The 24,224-nt window shown below is 55.6% G+C and overlaps 12 protein-coding genes across 12 annotated transcripts; 4 read left to right on the top strand and 8 right to left on the bottom strand.

Moving 5' to 3' along the window:
* Nucleotides 1–838: 838 nt before the first annotated feature.
* Nucleotides 839–1,946, bottom strand: B0I36DRAFT_398323 (uncharacterized protein; the record flags this gene model as incomplete). Its single annotated transcript, XM_046161610.1, has 1 exon — nucleotides 839–1,946. A coding segment is annotated over one exon (1,053 nt), but the record flags the coding sequence as incomplete, so codon positions are not given.
* Nucleotides 1,947–4,514: 2,568 nt separating this feature from the next.
* On the top strand, nucleotides 4,515–5,585 carry B0I36DRAFT_255887 (intradiol ring-cleavage dioxygenase; the record flags this gene model as incomplete). Its single annotated transcript, XM_046150911.1, has 2 exons — nucleotides 4,515–4,801; nucleotides 4,880–5,585. The coding sequence occupies 2 exons, from the start codon at nucleotides 4,515–4,517 to the stop codon at nucleotides 5,583–5,585; spliced, it is 993 nt and encodes a 330-aa protein (XP_046005502.1).
* A 773-nt stretch (nucleotides 5,586–6,358) lies between these two features.
* On the bottom strand, nucleotides 6,359–6,715 carry B0I36DRAFT_338873 (uncharacterized protein). Its single transcript, XM_046155831.1, has one exon. The coding sequence runs from the start codon at nucleotides 6,639–6,641 to the stop codon at nucleotides 6,381–6,383; it is 261 nt and encodes an 86-aa protein (XP_046005503.1). The 5' UTR covers nucleotides 6,642–6,715; the 3' UTR covers nucleotides 6,359–6,380.
* A 698-nt stretch (nucleotides 6,716–7,413) lies between these two features.
* Nucleotides 7,414–8,123, bottom strand: B0I36DRAFT_369484 (uncharacterized protein; the record flags this gene model as incomplete). The annotated part of the gene is made up of 3 exons (XM_046159780.1): nucleotides 7,414–7,462; nucleotides 7,535–7,973; nucleotides 8,042–8,123. 3 exons carry the CDS (start codon nucleotides 8,121–8,123, stop codon nucleotides 7,414–7,416), a joined length of 570 nt encoding a protein of 189 aa, XP_046005504.1.
* Nucleotides 8,124–8,178: 55 nt separating this feature from the next.
* B0I36DRAFT_369485 (uncharacterized protein) lies at nucleotides 8,179–8,565 on the bottom strand (the record flags this gene model as incomplete). The annotated part of the gene is made up of 1 exon (XM_046159781.1): nucleotides 8,179–8,565. The coding sequence occupies one exon, from the start codon at nucleotides 8,563–8,565 to the stop codon at nucleotides 8,179–8,181; it is 387 nt and encodes a 128-aa protein (XP_046005505.1).
* An 806-nt stretch (nucleotides 8,566–9,371) lies between these two features.
* B0I36DRAFT_355734 (uncharacterized protein) lies at nucleotides 9,372–10,608 on the bottom strand (the record flags this gene model as incomplete). The annotated part of the gene is made up of 2 exons (XM_046157466.1): nucleotides 9,372–9,865; nucleotides 9,918–10,608. 2 exons carry the CDS (start codon nucleotides 10,606–10,608, stop codon nucleotides 9,372–9,374), a joined length of 1,185 nt encoding a protein of 394 aa, XP_046005506.1.
* A 444-nt stretch (nucleotides 10,609–11,052) lies between these two features.
* On the top strand, nucleotides 11,053–12,203 carry B0I36DRAFT_369487 (uncharacterized protein; the record flags this gene model as incomplete). Its single annotated transcript, XM_046159782.1, has 2 exons — nucleotides 11,053–11,668; nucleotides 11,746–12,203. The coding sequence occupies 2 exons, from the start codon at nucleotides 11,053–11,055 to the stop codon at nucleotides 12,201–12,203; spliced, it is 1,074 nt and encodes a 357-aa protein (XP_046005507.1).
* A 1,448-nt stretch (nucleotides 12,204–13,651) lies between these two features.
* B0I36DRAFT_355736 (uncharacterized protein) lies at nucleotides 13,652–16,016 on the bottom strand (the record flags this gene model as incomplete). Its single annotated transcript, XM_046157467.1, has 7 exons — nucleotides 13,652–13,775; nucleotides 13,852–13,988; nucleotides 14,059–14,154; nucleotides 14,388–14,827; nucleotides 14,896–15,323; nucleotides 15,696–15,807; nucleotides 15,863–16,016. 7 exons carry the CDS (start codon nucleotides 16,014–16,016, stop codon nucleotides 13,652–13,654), a joined length of 1,491 nt encoding a protein of 496 aa, XP_046005508.1.
* A 263-nt stretch (nucleotides 16,017–16,279) lies between these two features.
* Nucleotides 16,280–17,280, top strand: B0I36DRAFT_398326 (P-loop containing nucleoside triphosphate hydrolase protein; the record flags this gene model as incomplete). Its single annotated transcript, XM_046161611.1, has 5 exons — nucleotides 16,280–16,311; nucleotides 16,374–16,421; nucleotides 16,508–16,610; nucleotides 16,706–16,804; nucleotides 16,903–17,280. 5 exons carry the CDS (start codon nucleotides 16,280–16,282, stop codon nucleotides 16,990–16,992), a joined length of 372 nt encoding a protein of 123 aa, XP_046005509.1. The 3' UTR covers nucleotides 16,993–17,280.
* Nucleotides 17,281–18,293: 1,013 nt separating this feature from the next.
* Nucleotides 18,294–21,466, top strand: B0I36DRAFT_338874 (cation-transporting ATPase pma1). The gene has a single exon (XM_046155832.1). The coding sequence runs from the start codon at nucleotides 18,342–18,344 to the stop codon at nucleotides 21,345–21,347; it is 3,006 nt and encodes a 1,001-aa protein (XP_046005510.1). The 5' UTR covers nucleotides 18,294–18,341; the 3' UTR covers nucleotides 21,348–21,466.
* Nucleotides 21,467–22,448, bottom strand: B0I36DRAFT_338875 (streptomycin 3''-adenylyltransferase). Its single transcript, XM_046155833.1, has one exon. The coding sequence runs from the start codon at nucleotides 22,416–22,418 to the stop codon at nucleotides 21,657–21,659; it is 762 nt and encodes a 253-aa protein (XP_046005511.1). The 5' UTR covers nucleotides 22,419–22,448; the 3' UTR covers nucleotides 21,467–21,656.
* Nucleotides 22,449–23,122: 674 nt separating this feature from the next.
* On the bottom strand, nucleotides 23,123–24,172 carry B0I36DRAFT_378209 (concanavalin A-like lectin/glucanase domain-containing protein; the record flags this gene model as incomplete). Its single annotated transcript, XM_046160644.1, has 3 exons — nucleotides 23,123–23,244; nucleotides 23,331–23,508; nucleotides 23,579–24,172. The coding sequence occupies 3 exons, from the start codon at nucleotides 24,170–24,172 to the stop codon at nucleotides 23,123–23,125; spliced, it is 894 nt and encodes a 297-aa protein (XP_046005512.1).
* Between the last annotated feature and the right edge of the window lie 52 nt (nucleotides 24,173–24,224).

Here is a 24,224-nt window from a genome sequence, read left to right on the forward strand (position 1 = left end):
GAGCATGGACCAGCCGTTCATGCAGGTGGAACCACGACTGTCCAAGAGCCAGACGTGGATCTGACAAGCGTAGAAGGGTTAGGAAGGGGTCCACGGATCAGCCATCTCTCCAACCTGATTCGCGGGTGTATGAGATCTTCAGTTGAGACTTCAATGTAACCGGGGTCGAGAGGCAAGGAATGGAGTTCTGACGCCCGAGATCCACGTATGAGGCATATGGTTGGTACTTAGCCACCTCTCTATCTCTTGATTATCTGTCCCGATGAGCCGCTGAGATAGACGTCAGGTCCTGCAAAAGCCTGTCAGCACCTTGCAACAGGACACGCTCGCTTACTTGCCACGGCCATTTTGTCGAAACCCTCACATCAGCTTTAGGGGGCTGATGGGCATTACACAACAGCTAGGCGCTGTGGCAAGCACAGCATTTGTAAGCTGACTTGACTTCTACCTGCAGAGGATCGAATATAGGCCTTGAAATCGGCCGCGTTGCCCATAGTTGCATGATCCCTGAGCCCGCAGCTTCCCTTCTGAGGTCGTGTGCTCGCACATCAATCTCTCTTGAGACCTACTAGTCGGCTGTTTCTGCCACCGGTATCTCCGATGTCCCAAATGAGCCGGAATTGCCGTTCTCTGATTGTTACTGGAATGTCATAAATTCCAGGGGCTAAGATTCTGTCTTCCGCTACATATGGAAAGGTAAAGCTGGCGGCTGGGAAATGAAGTTAAAGGCTGACGGTCCTAGAGAGTAATTCAACGTTGACGTGACCTGACTGAGGGCACATACTCATCTACTATTTCTCTCAGGACACATGGTAGACACTGTTCTGATACATTATTTCGTCGATAAGTCTCTAGCAAGGAAGCACCGGGGCGACTGTCTCACGCTCTCTCTCTCACACCATCCCATGCTCTCTATTTTGGAGGTCAAGAAGAGCCAGCCTCGCCGCCAGGCTGCTGTCCACTACCGAACTGCTGTCCCTTACCACGCCGTCTACGTCTTCGGCCTCACCGATCTCCATACGTCGTTGTCGGCGCCTCCACCGCCGCCGCCGCTGCTGTTCCTCGATCCGATCGCCAAATTCGTCTTGCCATGCCTGGCCCAACGCAAGCCTCCACGGCTTGTCCGGCTTGTACAAGTTCTTGTCACCTATGATGGCAGCCGCCCGCTCGTAGCCCATCTTGGCGAGCACGACCCTTATGCAGGCATAGCACTGGCAGTGAGCGGCACAATACAGCACCCTATGCCACTCTTGGTCCGGGGACGGAGCTATTGGATTGTTCGTCGCGAGGTCGATGCTCCTATCGAGCAGCAACTGAACCGTCTGAGCACACCCGGCTCCGTGAGGGTGCCCATACCCTTCTTTTCGGCGGAGTATAGCGTGGCGACCGTGGAACAGAAGACACTCGAGCGGCGTCATAAGCCTAACGCCCGTGGTCCTGCAGTCGACGAGGTCGCTCACGGTCCCCGAGCTGTGTCGGCGGCCGGCATGCTCAAGTATGAGCCCAACCATGGTGACCAACGTCTTGTCCGGTCCTCGCATGGCGATGTGCAGCGCCGTCCAGCCTGCGTAGCCATACGGGGCGACTGCCCTGGCTGCCGGGTCCGGGCCATGCTCGAGGAGATATCGCACAATATCGACTTGGCCGTTCCATAAGGCGGTGTGGAGCGCTCTAAGCATCCACGGCGTCGTAGTGTCCGGTTCTCGTACCCTCTGGTCTGTCCCGGAAGCCGACATCGCCCCGGACTCGACGATAAACCGCACTTTTACGAGATTGCCTGCTGCGGCAGGCGCTACTGCGAGAGGCCACTCATACAAGTTCGCGCCGTGTGCAACAAGCGTCTTTATTAACGCTTCGAAGAGGTCTTGATCAGCGCGATGGAGCTCACGGACGAGGTCGTTGGAGAACCACCCGAGCCAGTGCCTCGTGCGGGCCTCGGCCTCGGCGAGGAGCCCCTCCGTCTCAGAGCCGTTCTCGAGGAGGAGCTCCACGACATCGACGTGCCGCCCACGCAAGGCGAGATATAGCGGCGTGTCGCACGAGCCGACCTCGCCGGATCCCGTGCTACCAACACTGCACGCTTCGAGGCCGCCGGGCGCTGCGAGCAGCATGGCCACCGTATCCCGCTGACCCAGCATCGCCGCTATGTGCAGCACCGGCGGGGCGATGGTGACCCTGGCACCGCGCGCCAGCAGCAGCCGGACGACTTGCGGGCTGTCGTATGCCACCGCGAAGCCTAGCGGTGTGTACTTCAGCAACACGCCGCGGTGGTAGTCGCAGCGAGCGTGCTTCGCGTCACCCCTCCGTGGTGCCATGCGGAGGCCGTGGCGTTGCCGGGCCACATCCAACCTCTTGTCGGTGTAGGTAAATGACGTCTCGATGTCCGCGCCGCCGTCATCCAGCGCTCTCTCGACGGTGGCTGCGTTGCCGGTCATGGCGCCATACGCTAGAGCATACCCGCCGTCGTGCTGGATGCTGAGGCGGTACAGGCAAGAGTTCAGGATCTGGTACAGCGCACTGTGAGTTCGGCAGAGCGCATTCATGTCTCGAGAGTGCCGTCCGAGCTGGCTGGCGATGGAGAGAATCAGCTCGGACGGCAGCTCGAGGAGTCTTGATACTTTCGGGGTTGTTGTTGTCGCCATCATGTCGCGTATGTTCCGATGAGCAGGGAACAACTGGAGGAAAACAAACACGGAATCATGGTACTCTCGTTCAATATCACCACCTCAGCCAGGTATTTATTTGAATGTATGGTCAGAGATAAAGGGGTACAAAGTTAGGATTCATATCGACGTGACAACCAACCAACACGGATGACTCATCATGCCGAGTTCTCAGAACCAACATTATCCACTCATGCTCGGAAGCGCCCCTGTCGTGACCCCTGGCAACCCCCGACTCAGCATGTCTATAGATTAAATTCAGTGCTCCGCGCGTCGGTGTCTGACATCCGCTTTGAGGAATCAGTCCGGCGTGAACCAACAACTTCACCAACATGAGTCTCGAACTATCAAATGATGGTTTCACAACTGAAGCCCAAATTTTGCCAAACATGGGTTCCGTCACGTTGGGACATGACTGTTTTGATGGGCTGGCAGCTACGAACTGAAGATGATCTTGAACTTGGCTGGTGTATGGAAAACGGAATTCCAGTGTGGGCGTTGTCTTCACTATTTCCCATGCATTTCTTCCTTTTTTTTTTCCTTTTTTTTCTTTTTTTTTTTTCTTTCTTGTTCTTTCAATTTTTCTCTCTCGTCTTTGTCCTCACACGGTCACGGACCAACCCGCAATGAAAATCACCAAGACCGAAATTAATAGCTGCATACTCCGCAATAATCGACGTGGACATTAAAAGGGTGTCCTGCTTCAGCCTGGGGACAACAAGATGTTGATATTCAGTACTTAGGAGCCAGCAAACCTGTGGGGTACTGCGGTGAGGGGGATGGACAGTATGTCTTGTGCGACACGGGCTAACTGCGCACCTTCAGTTTCATGGCAGGATCAACTGTAGAGAAATTAACCAAGTTCTTGACGGTCTGAAAATAACCTAACATAAGCTTCAGGACATGAGGTGTACGACCAAGAGTCCCGACGGGGTTGAGGGCTGAGACCCGGGCGAGTCAGGAACATCCTTGCCGGGTAGGTCATGGGAGCATCCACCTTGACATTCATTACATTCAGCTAGTCGAATGAGTTCTCCGTGCGAAGTGGAGATCCACAGTTGGAGGTCCTTCCAGCTCGCACACACGTCCCCCAAAGCTGGGCTTCTAGAAGAAGACATGGTGCAGCAGCGGCAGACACAGATGCTGCACGGGGACAAGCCGGATGGCTGATGCAGCTGTTGTTGTGCAGGAGCAGCTCGTGGACTTGGGACGATGGTGGCATGATGCGGGGAAAATTGCAAAGCCGCTGGTAGGCCTGGGCACAGGTCTGGGCTGAGAGGGGTCTACCGGAACAGTGTTTATCCCGGGCCGTGTTTCTTTTCCCCGCGCGGCCGAGGACGGCAGCCGTGCCCAGCGATGAGGGGAAAGGCAGCCCCTGTGAGGGCCGGGAAGTACTGACGGCGGCACCTCGACTCCACAGGAGCCCTGGCAGCAGACAGCCTGGCCAGTCAGGGCCTGTGGCTCTGAACTTTGACGACTTCCCCAGGTTTCGCCCCCTCACGCGGTGCCGCAGCGGCACTACATTTCTCCCGCCCAGGCCCAATGTTTGGCCCAATCGCTACCAGCCCTTTGGTCAAACTCCCGGCCCAGCACGGATGGCGGGGTCCCCCACGGTTCGGTAGCTAGCTTGCTCTGCTCTGGTCGCTGGAATACTTGAAGGGAGCTGATTCCACTCCTCTGGGCCGCTCGAGTCGACCTCTCTCCTGTCCTTCTTCTTGCTCGTCTTCTCCTTGTCCTGTGATACCCCCCCTAAAACCTCTGGCTTGACATTGCCAGCCACGCCTTGCTCCAACACAATACGTCCCACCATTATCACTTAGCTTGCTCCTCCCCTCCAACCACACCCTCACAATGGCTACCAACGGCACACCCTCTGCGGCGAACGGCGGCTCCGCGAAGCCCAAGTTCGACCCCAACTTTACCGACCACGTCATTGGCCTCATGCAGCCCGAGACCAAGCCCCGCCACCGCGAGATCTTTGCCTCCCTCATCCGCCACATGCACGACTTCTGCCGCGAGGTCGAGCTCACCCAGGACGAGTGGATCATTGGCGTCAACTACGTCAACTCGATCGGCCAGGCCTACAAGAAGAACCGCAACGAGGCGTGGCGTGTCTGCGACATTCTCGGCATCGAGTCGTGAGTAGCCTCATTCACAAGTCTCTCTACATGCTATTCCCAAGTTCAGGCTGCTAACTTCTAGTGACTACAACACAGCCTCGTCGACGAGATCAACCACAAGATTGTCACCGACAAGGGCCTCGAGCCCACCTCGTCGGCCATCCTGGGCCCCTTCTGGTCGCCCGAGACGCCCTTCCGCGAGAACGGCGACAGCGTCGTGCTCAACATGCCCAAGGACGGCCAGTACACGCTGTTCCACGGCGTCATCAAGGACGTCGAGACGGGCAAGGGCATCCCCGGCGCCGTCTTTGACATGTGGCAGGCCAGCACCAACGGCAAGTACGACGTCTTCGACCCGGAGAACCAGGAGCGCCACAACCTGCGCGGCAAGTTCCGCACCGACTCCGAGGGCCGCTTCTGGTTCTACTGCCTCAAGCCCACCGAGTACGCCATCGACACCTCGGGCCCCTCGGCCGACATCCTCAAGCTCATGGGCCGCCACCCTTACCGCCCGGGCCACATCCACATGATGGTCACCCACGACGACTACATTGGCGTCACCGCCCAGCTCTACTCGCGCGACGACCAGTACCTCGAGACCGACACCGTCTCGGCCGTCAAGGACGACCTCCTCCTCGACTTCATCCCCGTCACCGGCGAGAAGAACGGCGCCGTCCTCGACTGCGAGTACGACGTCAAGCTCCTCCACCGCAGGTACAAGCCCGACGCCAAGATGCTGACGACCAACGCCAACGGCGACAAGACCGTCGACGAGGCCCTCGAGAAACCCGCCGATGCGTAGAGTGCAGTTGTCCAGCCACATGATGTGTGTGTGTGCGCGCGTCTTGTGTAGTTGAGGATTGAGGAGGGCATTTCTTTGGAATTCATCATCATGAGGGTTGTATCGGCGCATGGTCCATTTTTTCTGTTTGGATATCTTTATTCAACATTGACCAATTATCTCGAAAAAAGACTGGGAGCAGACGTGTTTCCTCGCGTGTATATAGCGGTTGCATACTGTTTTTTATTTCACGGTCGTACGGCCAATGTCACAAATATCCTTCAATGCAATGCATGATACATGAATCTCAAACATCCGACAGTGCAACCGCAATCTGGACATTAGATAGAATCTCGCTTAGGTGGACTCAAAGCCTGCTACGTACGATGGATTGTGGGAATACTGTGCAGCGGCGCTGTTGGTCGGTCCCCGGCCCGGATGATCAAGTACTTTGGCCGACCGGCAGGATGTCGCTGGCTTTTAAGACATATACACGCGAGCAGAACGGTTGCGACCCTGACAGCAGCCTTGTAACGAAATCATTGCCAGGAGACGGCGTCACCGTCACCCTCTGCCTCTTGATAACAGGGCGGTCCTCCCCACAGCATCGGATGAGACATCGTATGTCGGCGCTCCCTTCAGCGCTCCTGCCCCTTTCATACACGGACGGCCGTACGTCGCTATGCCCGCCGAGTTCGCCGTACCTGATCCACTCGCCGTCCTGACCACAGACCTCTCTATGCGTCCATACCCACCGGGTCTCTAACTCATTGAGATCAAAGCTGAAGGCCACAATCGACGAGACTTTGGGCTCAGTCAGAGGCCGAGAGGCGAGCTCGTGCCACGTGCCACCACCACCACCACCACCACCACCACCATGGCGGGTGTGAAGAACGGCTCGAGATCCTCGTCGACATACGTCATGCGGGCGACGGAGATGCACGTCGGGAATTCGTCACGGAGGGGCGAGATTAGGCGGGACACGGAGTCGGCAAAGCGGAGGACGGAGTTACGGGCTCGGCCCTCCTCGAGCGCTTCCCATGAGAGATATGGGGGTTGCTTTCGTGGACATGCCATCGGTCATAGTATACGGCCTGGTCCCCTAGTCGTCTCGTTGAATTGTACTCGTGAGGGGCTGGATCAGCCGGGACTACCTCCGAATGCCCCAGCAACAGCAACAAGGAAGCTTTCCCGCGCTCGGTTCGGCATCGCGCGTTGCGCATCCCGTGCGTACGTGCCGGGCAATCTGCACCGAACTCGGGGGTTGGGGTGGGCTCCACCCCTGCCGAGCTACGTGGAACAGGACCCGACCCGTGGATCCCCTCGCTGGGCAGGGGGGTTCATGCAGCGGGGTATATTTGTCCCGCTCCAGCTTGCCCGTTGAAGCCTGTGTCGAGATGTCGAGGGCTGTTTTAGGTTTATGTGATTGCGCGGACAGCGAGCCCCTTGCTGCGATCTGGCAACAGATCGCAGAAGATTTGGGATTGAACTTGCAGAGCTCGGGCAGGCTCAGATGGTCATGGCCAATGCATTGCTGGTGGTGTCGTGGGCGAGGGAGGTGCGTATCCTTGCCATTGGCCAGACACTGTACACGGACATGGTAGACATGTCAGGAGTTTGGCAAACGGTGATCAAAACTTGTCATGGTGCAACATGCCAAAGTTATGTGACGGCTCCAGGGCCATTGGCTGTCTAATAATACATATTGACGTGTCGCAGGTCACAGAGATCAGTTCTGCGTGCTGAACATTGGTTGCTCTGACCGTTGCGCGAAATCAATGAATCTGTGCATGCCCTGATCATACTCACTCCCTGTCTACATCCAGCTCAAAATTCTCGGACACCGAGCTCAATCGATGATCTCGATATCCTCGGTGAAACCCACCGGTCCTGAACCTCTAGATCATGGGGTCGTCAAGAACCTTGGAGGGAGATACCCGCCCACCAAGAGTCGCTGATTATCCATATACTCGAGCTCCGTAGCACTCGCGAGATATCGATACTGGTCGAACGTGTCACAAAGTGGCCTGCCGCCCGCGGTCGACCAAACGAAGCCCTTGGGTCCACTGGCCGCCTCTTCTGACACCGGGCATCCATAATCTAGCCCCGTCTGAGGCATGGTGCTGTCTCTCGCAGCCTTTCTGAAAACCCCCCGGAGCCGGGAGTTGAGAAAGTCTGCGCTGCCTTCGAACCACTGGGACGACCAGAACCAGGAGTGAGCTGCCGTATGCTTGACGACGGAAAGGTTGTAAGCCGCACACTGTGCTCGCTCAGCATTGGTCGAGCATCGGTGGGTGATGGGCTCGGATGTGGAGAAGGTCGGATGCCCACGCTCGAGGTCGTCCAACATGCTGAGTAGTGGCTGCTGCATCGCAGATATCAAAGCCTTGCTCTCGTTGGAGATGATATCTAGACACAAGTGGACTTTCGGTTAGTATGCCCCTGATACTTGGTTTTCGTGGGAGAATCAGTGGTACCTGACAGGTTGGGCACGAACGTCTCGCAGAGAGCCATGGGCTTGTGCAGGTCAGTATCGAACCAGCTAAAGTGCTTGACCATAGCAGTTATGCTGGCCTGATAGAGCTTGGCGTTTCCTAGAAGGTAGGCAATACAGCTAATCTGCGCAGACGACGAGCTCAAAGATGCGGCGGATGTCGCCTGATTTGCTGGTGTTGATTGGCCCGTAGAACTTGAAGTCGCCATGCATGGCGCTGAGCAGCTGCTCTATGGTGCCAGCGTCATCGACAGGAAGCTCGGCGGTCCAGTTGCTTGTAGCTGCACTCGCTTCCGGCCGTGACTCGAGCCAGCCGCCGTAAAGCATCGTTTCGAAGACTGGTGACGAACGAGCAAGCGCCCTGGAGCAGACGAGGAAGGAACATGGCGTACTGGTTTTGGATTTTGCCTCCATGCCGACTCGCAGGCAGAGGTCGCCGCGCTTATCGAGGATGTGAAGCGGCATGTCTGTGACACTGAGAGCGGCGATCTTATGGAGCTCAGCCATGGCGCTGGTTGATGGTGTCAAGGCATGCGACGATGGAAGAAGGTGTGTGGTTGAGGCTGGGAGAGGGAGAGGGAGTGGAGGAGGAGTCGGGTTTGGCAGATGGGTGAGGTGTGGTACTTCTTGAGCCTTTGTTGTGATGATGTTGATCTGAGAGCGCAGTGAAGTAGCTGGATGTCTGCCCCAGGCACACCTAGACCTCCGTAGACAACAACGCCTGCCGTGCCTCAGGCACCTTGTCCAGAGCAACTATTGATTCGCGGGCAGCGAATGGCCCTGGACTTCCCACCAGCTGGCCTGCCTGGTCACGCTGTAAGGCAAGGACGGGCAAATTCCCAGTGAGGCATCAATGTCAGATCTCTCATACGCTACAGCCAAAGCGGCTGTGAAAAGTACCATCGGGACATGGACTTCAGAAGACGAGGTTCCTGGGCTGGCCCCCTCTACGTACAGGATTCCTCTTCTCACGGACATAGAGCAGAACAGAGGATTGTCCGTAGCACATTCTACGAAGTTTCCATGGAGTGAAATAGTGTCTGCACAAATACACATCTGCTGCTTCTTCAACCAGTCTTCCTCTTTTCTCGAAATAACCTTGGGCCAAAGATGAGCCATAAGACACCATGACGAAGCTTCAACCAATAACTCGAACATGTATTAGTTGCTCCCATCGTAATCCCGCCTCCAGCGCCGATGCTGGCTGGAGGGACCTTCTTGCTCTTGCTTTGCTGGTAGGTACGCTTCTTTGCAACATATGCTCCATAAACGGGGCGTCGATATATGCCAGCAGGAACAACACGACAATGTTGTCACAATTTGTACGACCACCGGGTGTTGAGCAGTCGTCTCTGGCGCGCCATGAAACGGAGCTCGCCTGTGCTCAAAGTGCACTCAAAGCGATCATACTCCTCTTCAAAGGCGAATCCATCACTATTTGTCCATGGGCATGAGCCGCACTCTGATTCTTGTACCGGGCAGTGGAACTCAAACTCTCCAGCTGGTCCCGAGTCGCTCGGGCGGCCATCGCGGAAAACATCCTTGAGACTCGCCGCAATGACACCGGGCAAGCGGTGCGCATCTGCAGGGCTTGGCAAGGGCCAGAGGTTATAGTGCTGCAGCCAGTGAAGCATGACGGCGTGGTTGCGCGATGCGCATTCTGCCTCCTCGTCCTCGGTGTTGCATTCGTGCGTCATGACATGGGCAGTCGGAAATTCCGGGTCGCCGTTCTCGAGTTCAAAGACCATGTCTTGTGCAGGCTCAAGCACCGCGGTAAGCAGCGCTCTGCGATGGCTCTTGATGATATCTGATCTGAAGGGTCAGCGCGTCCTAGTTTCGGGTCGTTCTAGATGCCTTACCCTTGAGATCAGGAATGAACGCTTCACAGCGTGCAAAATACAGCGTCGCTTTGCGACTGTAAAGGGGGTAGCAGTCCGCCATGTAAAGCATAACTCTAGAGTAAACTTCGGTGCTGCCGAGCATGTAGGTGATGGCAGCCATCATGGGGTAGATCTCGGCATCACGGTCGTTTAAACTGCACAATCGATGAATTGAGCCCCAGCTTCGGCTTTTGACCATACCACTACAAGCGGCAATCCACGAGGCTGACCAAGGACCCAACACTGCGAGGCAGACATACTTGTCGGCATGCTCGATAGTAAGATAGATGATCTCGACCTGCGACGGCTGTCTCATATCGATGAAGCCTGCACAGCCGAAGTCGCCGTGCATCGCCCGGAGTAGACATTCCATAATTTCGGGCTTGTCCTCTGGGAGGCGGATAATCCATTCTTTGTTGGGGCATTCTGTCGGAGGCTTTGACTCGGCCCACCCACCAAAAAGCATCGTCTTGAATACTGGTGACGATCGGGCAACGGTCCGGGAGCAGACGCGAAACGCCCAGGGTGGGCTCGGGTTCTCTTCAGTCTGCAGCCCCTCGCCAACGAGAAACCAAAGATCGCCGAGCTCGTCGAGTACGTGAACTGGTCCAGTGTGGTCGCTGAGGCCGCCGGAACCTGCGCTCGTAGCTTGCTGAGGTGTGTCGGCCATGTTCGTCGCTGAATCGTAACGAAGGCTGCAGCTGAGGCTCAGAGTTTGCTTGAGAGATGGCGAACGAGATGGCAAACGAGGTGGCGAGGGTGGTTTTGGCGATTGTTGTGTTTGTGATGGTGTGGTGAAGTGCCTAGCCGCGTTGCGTAAGGGACGAAGTGCGAGCACGGCACGCCAGGTTTGGCTGCCTGACGTGCTTTTCGCTGTGGCAATCAGTTTTCCATGGGTTGCTGCAGTAATAATGTCTGACGCTCTGAACCGCCTGCCTGCCTGGTAATAACGAGCACAATTCCTGAGGCACGCCTCGGATCGCGCCAGCTTATATTCTGCTTTCAATCCAACCTCGTGTGCTGGCCTTCTTCCCATTGTGCTCTGCACCTTGAGCTGTCGCAAAACTCCCCAAGAGCCACCGACGCAAACAACTTTCAGCTCAGGCCAGCTACGATGGCCATCGAAACTCACTCCATCGACAACCATGGCGACCTCTGGCTCATCGTCGGCGAACAAGTCGAACGGGATGAAGATCCGGCCTGCAAGCTGCGCGTCTGCTCCCGCACAATCGCTCGAGCCTCGCCCGTCTTCCATGCCATGCTCTACGGCAACTGGCGCGAGTCAGCCAAGCCCAACGATGGCAGCGACTGGATCGTGAACCTCCCTTTCGACAGTGGCACCTCCATGCGAGATCTTCTGGGCGTCATCCACGGTGACTCAAAGGCCTTCGCCACCATCGGAGCTCAAGACTCCAAGGACTTTAGCCGCATGTGGGGTGTCCTCACGGCCGCCGATAAGTACAGCTGCCTTGGGGTTCTGGGTCTCTGGGCGCCATCATGGATCAATGCCTGCAGCCAACACGTTCCCCAGGAGGACCCCAACTGGGACAGGACCAAGGAAGAGCTCAATGCAGAGTTATACCCAATGCTGGCAGCAATTCTTTACATGCTGGGCAGTTCCGACGGCTACAAGAAGACTGTGAACTTAATGGTGCGTCGCTTCAAGGCGTGCCATGCAAGGAATTCCTCCTACTTCTCCCCATTCGAGGTATACCTCGAGGGCCTCGGCGGTAAGTAACAAAGCTCTCCTTAAGGATTCTCCACCATGAACACGGTGTGCTCTGAGAGCTGACCTTTGAGACGATAGAAAGGATCCATGCCGACCAGCTGGCCTTGAAGAAAGTCTACCTTAAGACCACCAATGATATCATGAGGTCACTTTGGGCAGGTAACCCAGCAGCCCCAAGCCTTGTGCCGCGACCGCACCTCTGCAACACCCCGGAGGAGAGGTCCCGTTGCGCGAGACAGTGCTTTGACAACCTCGTCATCGCTCTCCAAAACAGGAAACTGTGGCCGTTGCCGAAGCCAGAATCCATCAAGGAGAGCCCTGAGGAGCTGCGATGGGCGATCAGGAAAGCCCACTGGGGTCGCCAACGGTGCGTGGTGGCTGATGCACCCGACCAGTGGGGACATCCCAAGTGGGAGACCATAGAGGCTTTCTACGTGGATGGGAGGTCTTATGCATACAAACTGACGCCAGAGGAGAAGAAGGCTTTGGAGAAGAACAAGTCGATCATCGACGCAGGCTGTGTGTACACCAAGTGACATTTCACGTAATGTCAGAATGAGCGGATTTCACATTTCATCTCATGGTCGTTCATTCCTAACCATCAGGGCAACAAATCCCGCTTGCCTCGGAGAGCCTAGCGGTGCCTGAAGGAAATCTCGATTGCATAGATCACCTGCAAAAGCACGAAGTGTCCTCGCTTCGGCACTCAGGCCAGAGCCGTCCAGCATTTAGAGTAGACTAGTATTCATATTCGATCATTCAGCGATATCACCCTCGTCTCTCTTCCCGTTGCCGTAAATGACGCAGCACTTGACGCCGCTTGGACCAGGGCACCGACCACTAGCAAAGTCGAATTGAATCTTCGGGTTAGCCAAGATTACACACCAGGACGGGGTTCCAGAGTCCAGCGGGTAGCGTGCAGAGGGCACTGGGGTGGCAAAAATAGAGCTTCAATTACCTGACAAACTGTCCCAGATTTTGAGAACAGTGCCGCTGCTCTGTGTTGGAGCAGTATGCAAGCTGCAAGGGGGCGCCGTCGCCACAGAGCTTGGACAGGCAGCACTTAATGTCAATGGAGTCTGCTCACCAGGTGAACGTCAGCATCTTGTGTTCAAGTCCAGGCAGGAATGGGGTGAGCTGTGCACGTTTTTCTAGGAGAGAGGATGGCAAAGGGGAGCGCACCATTCGGGCACAGGCTGTCCACGTAGAACTTGTTGTTTGCCGCGCAGTTCGCACGCCGCTGGCAGGATCCGCGGATGCCCTGGGAAGTCGATCAGCAGTCTTGTTTGCCTAATTACCTGAAAAGGCATAACGGCTGAGCCAGGACGAAGATTACTCACATTGAAGGTACACACGTCACCAATAGCGGCGCTAGCAATGCCGAAACCGCCAGCCAGGGAGGCGACGACGGTTGTGAGTTTCATAATGTCGGTAGTGTCAAGCGACGCACAACGTGACTGATGTTGTGTTGAAAACGTGATTATGAGATACGTACACTGTAAGGTCACAAGTGTCAACGAAAACGCCTGGAGAGCCAAGACTTGCTTTATACAGCAACGTCTTTAAGCTCGACGAGCTTATCACAGTCTTCAAAGCTGCCATTGACAGATCGATCTAGACGTTATTCATCCCGGGACATACAGGAAACCGGGGGCCAGCGTACAGAAACAAAAAGACCAGGGCCTCGTAAGGAGAGCGCCGGCTCTTCATCTATCCCGGTGAACCTCGAAGGATAAAATCTGATTGGCAGGCTGTACATCAGCGCTTCTGTAATAGGCTTGCCCATGCGGGCATGTACGTGCGGCTGAGCCCGTCGTGTCCACTCTAATATTGAAAACTTCCCCGCAGCCCTGGGTGTCGTGCAGCTTCGACCGGATGCGACTCCTTGGGAAGCGGGCGCTCCGGCCTGAAGGGGATACACGAGTGATGTGACCTTCCCCATCTGGTGTAGCTGGATGTGCAGTCTCTCCGACCAGGCTGAACCTCAGCTGCAGCTCGCTGCTTGCAATATTGGCTCGAGTCGCACAGTCAAGGACTGGTCGACTGCTTTGGAGGGGGTCAAGTTGGAATTGCCGTTGGAGCATGTCTTGCCATCATCGACAAAGTCACTAATGTGAGCCGCAGAACGTGTCACGTTCTCATCGTTCTTCGTAGTCGAAGTGGGGTTCCAGATGCGTTGGATACATCGTTGTGTGATCTTCGTAAATGCCTTCGCTCCAGTCTACGGTCCAGTCTGTACTCAAGCCTGGTAAATCAATCACCGAAGGTGACATATAACTGAAATCATACGGAAGATCAGGTTGCAGATCATACACGGGAAGCTACATTGTTATAATGTGGTTAATAGAATTTGAGAATAGCAGGACTGGCGCTGCGAACTCATTTGCTTACTAGTGATGATGGATTGGTCACTTGTCCACTTGGGGAAAGCGCTTCGACGCGAACGGGCCGCGACTGATACTCGGCACTCAGCATATCTGGTAAAACCTCTGCTCCAACGTTGGTGTTTCGTCAATGCCACGGTCAAGAAGGATATTTGCGCGAGAAGCAGACTTAACACTATACGCTGATCTTTCTCCAGATAACATACGCACGGAAATTGCAGACGAGAGTGAGGGGGGTTTCCTCGAAGGAATTACAAGCCGGGGCAATTCACGGTCAGGAAAGAGACTTGCGCGAGGGTCAGGCCAATCTCGCCCCTTTGACTTTTCTCCTGTTACCTCGTCATTAACAGGAGTAGCATCTGGAGAGAGGTTTTTCGGAGTAGGATCACGCCGTTGAGGCTGCATCATCCGCCTGCATCGCGGCATGACTTGATGATGCTTGTTCATATGTCTGGTCAATGCCTTCCGTGAAGTAAATACCAGGTACTGACAGCCTGAAACCTCACACTTCAGGCGGACATCGTGTGAGGCCTCATGTTCCCGACACTTTTCCAGCGAATCAAAGCCTCGGGAAGCATATGGGCATAATGGCGAGCGGCACGTGAATGCTGTCGTGCGAAATTGTGCTTTGAATGATTCGAAATGCTCGGAGGAGACACCAGGGAAGTATTGCTCGACAAGCAGCTTGCGAATCGTTGTCTTGTAGGAGTCGAGGGTCGACTCGATTCCACCTGTAGGTGGAGGTGCATGAGACTGAAGAATGACTTCGCTAGAATCTACGAAACATGAGCGTCAATTCAAGGCGTAGTTCGTGTCAATGTAGATAGCTTGCATGTTGTGCCACCAAACGAGGGATCTGTGCGGTCGAAGGACCTCCTTGTCTCTTCATGGGAGATATGAGCGTGGACATTTGGCCAGCGGGACAGAACCTGGCGGGCCAAATCAGGTTCGAGTTGGATTTCGGCGGAAGTCCCGGGCAAAAGAAACTTGGCGAGCTGTCCTTCTAGGATCTCCACTAGGTTAAACAAACTCGGGTCATGTTTCGCCGGTTCAACCTGGAGCAAGTACTCTTGCAGATAGTCCGCCCAGTATTCAGTGGCATAGATGAGAAATCCGTGAAGACCCTTAATTACCGATAGAGATTTCTCGTAGCTCTCTGTGCCAGGAAGGGACATGATGCTGTGTATCAAACACGACGAAACTACCTGTGTGTGTTCGAGGGCGGCCTCGGTGGAACTGATTCGCAACGTGCTAGAGGAAGACTGTAAGAATCTAATATAATTGTTAGTTCAGATCTCGACAGGCTCCTTGCAAAAATCCATGACCCACTCTTGAAGCGAGACATGGACAAAAGCGAACGTGTTATTGGGCTTCTCGGCAATAAGTGGCTCGCAAATCGCTAGAATATGAGAAGGAGCAAGATTGGTGACGTACGGTGCTTGAAAGCGAAAAGAGAGAGCCGATAACAGTTCATGCTTTCGCAATGGACGTTTGGCATACGAGATCCAGCTGCAAATTGATCGCAGGCGCGTGGTCGACCGATCATCGAGATGGATCAGAATTTGCGACAGGATTTTCTTATAGCTGAAAGCGTGGTGTCAGCACTACAGACCTTACGTCATAAGTCAATAGACCACGCCTTACAAGTCGACAATCTTTTCAGGCAGCTCGTTCACGGAAGTCATAATCTCTGCGGTATTGTAGATTATGTTGTGGGTTAAATAGTCAACGACAAGCTTTGCGTACAAGAACATTCCTAAAAGCTGTGTAAGGAGCAGTAGCTATTACAGCAACGCGGAGTAGACACTAACCGTCTGATTTGCGGACCATCGACAGCTCGATTGCCTCTATTTCTGCTTGTGTTGAACCAAATTCACCTAGGCGTTCGTATACAGGGAGCAAGCGTCTTGTTACGTAGTCGCCTATCGCTTGGTTGATTTTGTCGCTTCTTGAGCCTAGCGACATTATATGGCTCTTCTTCAGCAAACGAGCCAGCGTTGATGTGTGACGGCTGGAAACCATGATCTTGAAGGTAGTGGTCGTGCATGTCCTAACGAACTGGTTTCAATTTCAGCATCGTGTTTTCAACATGGAGACTGTCTCTTGATCTGGTAGAGCGTGCACTGGAACAAGCATCCATCTCGAGCGTCCGATTTGACGGCAAAGTTGCTCAAAAAGATCGTCAGCCTATCATCAATAAGTTCCAGAGTGATCCCGGCATTCGAGTGATGCTACTCACTTTGTCGTGCGGCGCAGTCGGGTAAGTCAAACTCCGAGGTCCTATCCTAGTAAACCCTCGAACTGATCAAGCCACCTGACCAGCTTGACGTTGACCGCTGCCTCTCGTGCTTATCTACTTGAACCACACTGGTAAGTCGATTCTTCTGCTTTTAGTGGACGATATCCCCTCAGGGTGACCCCCTAGCTCAAGAAAGCAAGCTCACTGCCGACTATAGGAATCCCACACTCGAAGATCAAGCTCTTGCCAGGGTTCATCGCCTGGGACAAGAACGGCCAGTGACAACGATTCGTCTGTACATGCGTGATTCGTTTGAAGAGGTAAAGCTCTTGTCTTAGTGGTGTTTCTGGAAACGCGGGAAAGAAAAAAAGAACTGGCATCACAATATTGACGCTGGGACTGACATGTACGGTAGGAAGTCATGAAAATACAGGAATCCAAGTGGGACTTGGCCGGCATCCTTCTGTCACCCCATGATGGGACTCAGAGTGATACTAGTCTGGCAAACCTCGAGGTAACTATCAATCTTAACGTGCTCGCTCCGAATGAGGGAGAGATCGGCTAACGATGACTTATTGTACAATCACAGCGCTTGCGATCACTGCTTTGAAGGACCTCAATCTCTGGAGGGTGCTGTCGAATATGGTCCGATATTCTGTGCTTGCTCTCGGTGTCTCTGTCGTGTGGATAAGACTGAGCTAGAAGCCTTCGCCAATCCATTGTCTATGATATCTGGAACGCATTGAGATATCGAGAAATCCCTTCTATTTAGAGTACATATCATGGCTCAGTGGCGTGCTATAGATGGTTTCTAAGCCCAGGGAAAGGAATGCGCGAGAAGAAAGTCCGCAGCTCATTTGCTATTTCTCCGCAAAAACAATGCAACGACGGCACGTGGGGAAAGGAGTCCCGACATTGTCTCGACACCACATGCGGCCCAAATTTGAGGCTCAGCCGACGGGACGGCGGTCCGCCGCAGACCGAAGGAACGTTCCCTGAAGATCCCTCGGCGGGTAAAGTCTGTACTTAAGAGTAGGGTGTCCCACGAGACTGGGGGCTCAGTCATGGTGACAGGCATTAACTAGCAAACGTCCTAGCTCGACTGCCCACCGCTGCTAAAGCAAGAAGCACCCCTGTCGGGGCCTGCCGCCAAGCTTTTCGTGAAGCTTTTTGCGATCCACATGGCCGGCCACGACCCGCGAATCGGGCAAGATTGGCGAGAGCTTAATCTGCTGCTTAGACACTGGGAAATAAGGGGTCTAGCCAGAGCCGGGAACACTTCCGGAGGCAGCCAATCACCATGCGCGGCAACGGCGAGTAGCGGAAAGCCAAACCCGTAGCCAGCCAGTAACCTGTCGCCGCCCACGACATCCCGCGCGATCCCACGGGCAACGTTTCTCACACATGGGCTGACGCGTCGATGCATCTGGGCTAGGCTGTTCCAGGGTCACAGGCGCCATGGCGGCGACGGGGCGGACAGCGGGGGGTGAAACCTGCTTCCGAGCTGGCCTCCGGTCTGCAGCAAATGCCGCAAGAGTAATACAGTCACAAGCCAATGTGACAGAGTGAGATTGTTCTTAGGATAGCCCGCAGACCAGAATAAAGGACGGTGGCACCTTCAAGACAACGTGCTTGTGACGGGACTTCTTACCTTTTCGCTCACCTCTTATTCCCCCTGACATCGCTCTCAAGCACGCACAATGTCATCCGAGACTCCAGCTGCCGAGAACGATGCGGAGGCGGCCGAGCGCGGCCTGCCTGGCCAGCAGCGCATCACCTTCCGCGCCGATGAACGACCGCCAGTCGAGCGTGGGCGCGAGACTGGCCGCCGCGACAGTCTTGTCCGTTCTACCAGCCGGGCGTCCAGCCGCAGCTCGATGCGCCGTCGCCTGCCTCCCTCGTCCCCCGAGCTGGGCGTTCGTATCGAATACCGCACGCTCTCGATCCAAGTGTCCGAGTCTCGCCAGGTCGAGCGCGTCACTTCGAGGAAGTCGACGGAGGGAAAGTCGTCGGGCAAGCCTGAGAACCCCAACCTCGACTATTTCGCCAACATGACGTACCATGAGCTCGACACGGCGCAGATCTGCCAGCAGCTTAACGTGTCTGCCGAGCAGGGCCTCTCCGAGAGCGCCGTTACCCGCCGCCTCGAGCGTGACGGGAAGAACGTCCTACCGCGCCCCAAGACCAATTACATCCGCAAGCTGCTCACCTACACCTTCGGGGGCTTTTGCTCAGTCTTGTGGGTGGGTGTGATTGTATTCTTTATCTGCTGGCAGCCTCTGAGCAACCCGCCGTCGCCGACTAACCTCGCCTTGGCCATCCTGATCCTCATTGTCATCTTCCTTCAAGCCGGCTTCTCTGCATTCCAGGACTGGTCGACCTCGCGCACCATGAACTCAATCATGAACCTGATCCCTTCAGAGACGCTTGTCATGCGTGATGGCAAGCTTACAAGCATCCGCACTTCGGAGCTTGTGGCGGGCGATATCGTCCACCTCAAGACAGGCAACAAGGTACCCGCAGACATGCGCCTGCTTAGTCACACGGGCGACATCCGCTTCGACAGGGCGATTCTCACTGGCGAGTCGGACGAGATCGAGGGCAGCATTGACTGTACGGACCCAAATTTCCTCGAGTCACACAACATTGCGCTCATGGGCACACTGGTCGTCAATGGCGGCGGCACGGGCGTCGTTATCCTTACCGGCAACCGGTCTGTCATGGGTCGTATCGCACAGGCCATGTCGGATGTCAAGGAGAAGCTCACGCTGATCCAGCAAGAAATTTGGCGCTTCGTATACATCATTGTCGCCTTCACGATTACTCTGGCGCTGCTCATCGTTATTGCCTGGGCTGCCTGGCTACGCCGTGACCACCCAGACTACATGGGCGTCGTGGCCATGCTGAACAATGTCATGGGCTGTGTGGTTGCTTTCATCCCGGAGGGTATGCCAATCGGTGTGTCGCTCACCCTGATGCTCATTGCCAGTCGCATGAAGGCAGTCAATGTCCTGCCCAAGAGTCTCGGCACAGTCGAGACGCTCGGCTGCGTTAATGTCATCTGCTCCGACAAGACGGGAACCCTGACGGAGAACCGCATGACTGTCAGCTCGGTGGCTTTCATCGATGGCAAGGCCAGTGTCGAGGATGTCCAGCAGGCGTGGGCTTCTGGTGCGTCACGTGGAGGCAAGGCGATGAAGAAGCTCCACGATGCGTCCACTCTCTGCAACGACGCCTCGTTCGATCCCACTGATGCTCATCTGCCTGTTGCAGAGAGGGCGGTCCAGGGCAACGCCACTGACGCTGCCGTCCTGCGCTTCTCTGCTGTCGAACTTGGGGAGAAGGAGGAGAAGACTTCTCAGGCTCCCGCCAAGGTCTTCCAAATTCCCTTCAATTCCAAGAATAAGTGGATGCTTACCATGTACCCGGACGCTGCCACCGACACCTCTGCCGTCATTCAGCCCGAGAAGCCCACATACCAAGTCTACGTCAAGGGTGCTCCTGACGTTCTCTTCCCAGCATGCACCCACTACTGGTCCTCGTCCTCGAACACAACCGTCCCTCTCGACGACGCCACCCGCACCGCTTTCAAGACGTTCCAGGACTCCATGTCCGCTAATGCGGAGCGTGTCATTGTGCTCTGCGAGCGACAGATATGCCCACGGGGAGTTCATGGCACCAACGCCTTCGGCGAGGAGATTCGCGAGTCTGCGATCGAGAACCTCACCATCATCGGCATCTACGGCATCGTCGATCCCCCGCGGCCCGAGGCCATCACAACCGTTGCCGAGGCCCGCCGCTCCGGCGCACGATTCTTCATGGTCACTGGTGATTACGGCCTCACTGGTGCTGCCATTGCGAGAAACATTGGCATCTTCACGAGTGAGCAGAAGCCTGACAGTGTTGCCTCGATGCGCGACCTCGCCGCGTCTGGATCCATTACAGCGACGGAGCTGCACAAGCAGCGCCTCGAGAATGAGGGAAGAAGCCTTTTGATCGAGGGTCCACAGATGATCTCTCTTTCCGACGAGGAATGGGACCTCATCGCCGAGTATCAGGAAATCGTCTTTGCTCGCACTACGCCCGAGCAGAAGCTGCGCATCGTGACTGAGCTACAGGCACGCCACAATGTTGTCGCGGTCACCGGAGACGGCGTCAACGATGCCCCTGCCATGCGTGCCGCAGATATCGGTGTCGCCGTGGCTACTGGCTCCGATGTTGCCATCGAGGCTGCCGACCTGGTCCTGCTCGACAAGTTCGACAGCATTATCGAGGGCATCCGCCTCGGCCGCCTCGTCTTCCAGAACCTGCAAAAGGTCATCTCGTACCTCCTCCCCGCCGGCTCCTGGTCCGAGATCTGGCCCGTGTTGGTAAATGTCTTCTTTGGCGTCCCGCTCCCGCTTAGCTCGTTCCTCATGATCATCATCTGCGTCTTCACCGACCTGTTCCTGTCCATGTCGCTCATCATGGAGAAGGCCGAGTTCGATCTGCTCTCCCTCAAGCCGCGCGACGTCCGCAGGGACCACCTCATCACGGCGCGCATCTACGGCCAGGCGTACCTCCTCACGGGCTGCATGGAGACCGTTATCGCGCACTCCATGTTCTTCCTGTACATGTGGCGTTACGCGGGCATGCCCATCAGCGAGCTCTTCTTCCTGTTCGAGGGCTACAGCGACGGCTACCGCGGCTACACGATGGACGAGCTCGTCGCGTTCAACAACACCGGCCAGTGCGTCTACTTTGTCTGCCTGGTCATCCTGCAGTGGGGAAACATCCTCGCCGTGCGCAACCGCCGCATGAGCATCCTCCAGGCCGACCCTGTCACCAAGGCGCGCAGGAACCCGTGGCTGGTGCTGAGTGTCATCATCTCCCTCGCTATCGCCGTCTTTGTCACCGAGGTGCCCGGTATCCAGAATCTGTTCGGCACGGCGTCCGTCCCGATCGAGTTCTGGCTAATCCCGATCCCGCTGGCCCTGGCCATCCTGTTTGTGGACGAGATCCGCAAGTTACTGGTCAGACTGTTTCCCAAGGGCCCTATTGCTTGGATTGCGTGGTAAAATTTCAATACGGGTGTTTTGCAGTTGCTTGGGATTTTGGCATAAGATTTAACACGACCATAGAACGTAATTTTATGGAACACCCATTGCAGTATTGTGAGCTTGTTGCGTAGTCGAGACTTTTTCGTGATGGGAAGAATCGAGTTCTTGGTCCATCCTGACCTTCTGGCGTCTTGAATCACGTTCTTCATCTGCCGCCCCCTAGACTGTACGCTGAGTTCTGACAAAGTTCTTGAATAACGAATCCACTCGTGAGGGCTCGAAAGACTGCATTTCCTCTTAGAACACGCAACGACCGATTATTCAACTTTATATAACCTCATCAAGCGCAGATCGATTCGCCGCAATCACAAGATCGTAAAGCCGGCCCACATCAACGGCTGGGAGCGCTTCACCCATCTTGCGTGCCGCTACTGCGCGCTCGACAACTGCTGGACAGTCTTCTCTTTGACGCGCCCACTCTGCTCCGGCCAACTTGGACCCAAATGTGTTGGTGGCTATATATCGCCAGCCGCGACAGGCGTTGAGGACGCTGTTGGCCGAGGTGAGCTCATTTGCTCTGTGCCACTCAAGAGAGTCGGCGATTGCCTCGAGTGTCCAGCGGCGGGGGATAGGCGCGAAGACGTCAGCCACAGCAGGACCATGGAGTGAGCGACCGGAGGCGCTTCCCATGGCAATATCGAGCAGGAACCAGTGGCTTGACTCGCCTTCTGGATCGAGACACACGTGGTCAGGCTCGTGGGGCCCCGTGTTGAGATTGATTTCGAATCGGGGGTGGCGGCTGGCTGGGTTAACGCTGCCCCGCGCATAGACGACGAACTCGAGCTTTCTGGCCGGGCATGGCAGGACTTGCTGGGTGAGGCGTTGTATGATGGCCTGTTTTTCGCCAGGAGTGAGGGGCTCCTCGACTACCGCCTGAACGTCGAGATCGCTCCGACCGGGCTCGTACGCGGAGGTGCTCGCCGAGCCGAAGAGGTAGACGCCCACGAGTCTGGATCCTAGGTTGCCTGTGAGCCGTGTGACGAGTTCGCCCAGGTAAGCTTCTTCTTCTCTCGGCAAGACAGTAGTCATTGTTCTTGATGGGCTGATGGATTGTCCGCCCTCACCGGATGTGTCGGTTGATGGAGGAGTGCGGGCATGCAGCGTGGTAACAGCTCAGCATGGCCAAGATCCCACCACTTTTCCCCACTCTACGCCCTCTTGTGCCAAGCCTATCCCGCCCTCGTGTGTGTTCCTCGTGCGAACACGCACGCACACGGTATGCCGCAATGACTCAGCGGAGGGCGGTCTTTAGACGAACCTGGTGTTGTTTCTCTCGGATTACACATTTCTTCGAAGACAGCATCGTCTGGGCTGGGACAGGGAACGTCTTGAAATCGGTAATATGAAGCGGATCACCGGTCTATACACCGGTTGATAGATTCGATGGCCAGCTTCGGCTCGCCCGACTTCCACGTGTTGCTGTTGTAGAGGGAGTAGCCGCCGTCCGGGACAGGCATTGAGAACACTGTGTGCTGAGGAGAATAGACACTTGAGTTGAAAGTATTGGAGAAGCTCGGACGAATAACGACTGACTACATCAAAAACTCTGCCATATATACATGACCATGCACAAGCCCACACGCTCGCGAATACCCACACACACAGATGATCACCTCTACCACCAAAAACAAAAGGAATCAAAAGGGACTTGGAAATGAATTTGCGGACTGGCCCTCGCGACGAGGCTTCTTATGATTACCCCTCTCAACACGATCTGGACCTGTTGACTTCGTTCAAAGCTCGTCGTGAGACTCGGACTCGCTAAGGCTGCCAGCCTGAGCGTAGTGGGCCACGTACGCGACCTCCATCATGCTGCCGTAGCCGTCGAGAGTGTTGCCATCTGGGTAGCCAGGCCCTGGAACTAGTAAGTACCGCGATTTGAATTGCCAACAGATGTTAAATCCGCGACAGCAAGAGATAGAAGGGGAGCAAAGAGCTTACAGTTACCCCCAACGGCCATGTTGAGAATGAAGTAGAAGGGGCTGTGGGCGAGGCTGTTCCACACGTTTTGGTTGCCGATGCGGCTACCAGTCAAGGTCTGATATACGTTGCCATCCATGGACCAGCGAATCGCTTCGGTCTGCCAGTTGTTACTGGTGCGGTCCCACTCAAGCCTCCACTGCTCACAACTTAGATCAGTCCTGTTCCATGGAAGGGTGAAGCCAAGAACCAAAGACTCGTCGACTAACCGTATGCCAGCTCTGATCAGGGATCCCGATGCTGGAGCCAATACCATTGCCTTCGTTGCAGATACCGCCGGGGTAGACATCACAGTGCACCGTCCCATAGCCGGTCAACCTTCCGCTGACTGTCTCAAGAATATCCAGCTCGCCACATGCAGGCCAGCCGGTGCCCTGGCGTAGAGCCTGCCCCAACATCCAGAAGGCGGGCCACATGCCCTGCTTACGGGACGGGTCGTTGGTGCCAAACCTGACCTGAGCCTCTACCCTCGTCACCCTTCCGGCATCCGGAGTGACGGTGTACTTGCTCTCAATGCGGCCCGAGGTCCAGCCGCCGCTGACGGAACCGTCGCGCCATGGCACCAGCTGCACCGTGTTGCCGCCTGAGATCTGGACGTTGCGCGAGGAGGAACTGTACGTCTCCAGCTCATTATTGACGCCCAGGTTGCCCGTGATGATGTTCCAGTTTGACGGATTTGGAGATGAGCCCGCCGCACCGCCGAATCCGTCGGACCAGCGCAGGGTGAAGCCGTTGTAGCTGGGAGGCGTCACGGCTCGTGCGACTAGAGGTAGGGAAAGGAGGTAAAGGGTTGACGAGTGCATCGTGGGCGATGTTAGAATGCTTGCGTACGTATATGATTCTGTGTATGGTTTG

Source organism: Microdochium trichocladiopsis (genome assembly GCF_020744255.1).
Source record: "Microdochium trichocladiopsis strain MPI-CAGE-CH-0230 chromosome Unknown B0I36scaffold_13, whole genome shotgun sequence".
Classification (NCBI taxonomy): Eukaryota; Fungi; Ascomycota; class Sordariomycetes; order Xylariales; family Microdochiaceae; genus Microdochium; species Microdochium trichocladiopsis.

Bases quoted from the DNA above. Each gene is read 5' to 3' on its own strand.
- B0I36DRAFT_338874 (XM_046155832.1), top strand. From the start codon at position 18,342: ATGACGTACCATGAGCTCGACACGGCGCAGATCTGCCAGCAGCTTAAC.
- B0I36DRAFT_338875 (XM_046155833.1), bottom strand. From the start codon at position 22,418: ATGACTACTGTCTTGCCGAGAGAAGAAGAAGCTTACCTGGGCGAACTC.
- B0I36DRAFT_338873 (XM_046155831.1), bottom strand. From the start codon at position 6,641: ATGGCATGTCCACGAAAGCAACCCCCATATCTCTCATGGGAAGCGCTC.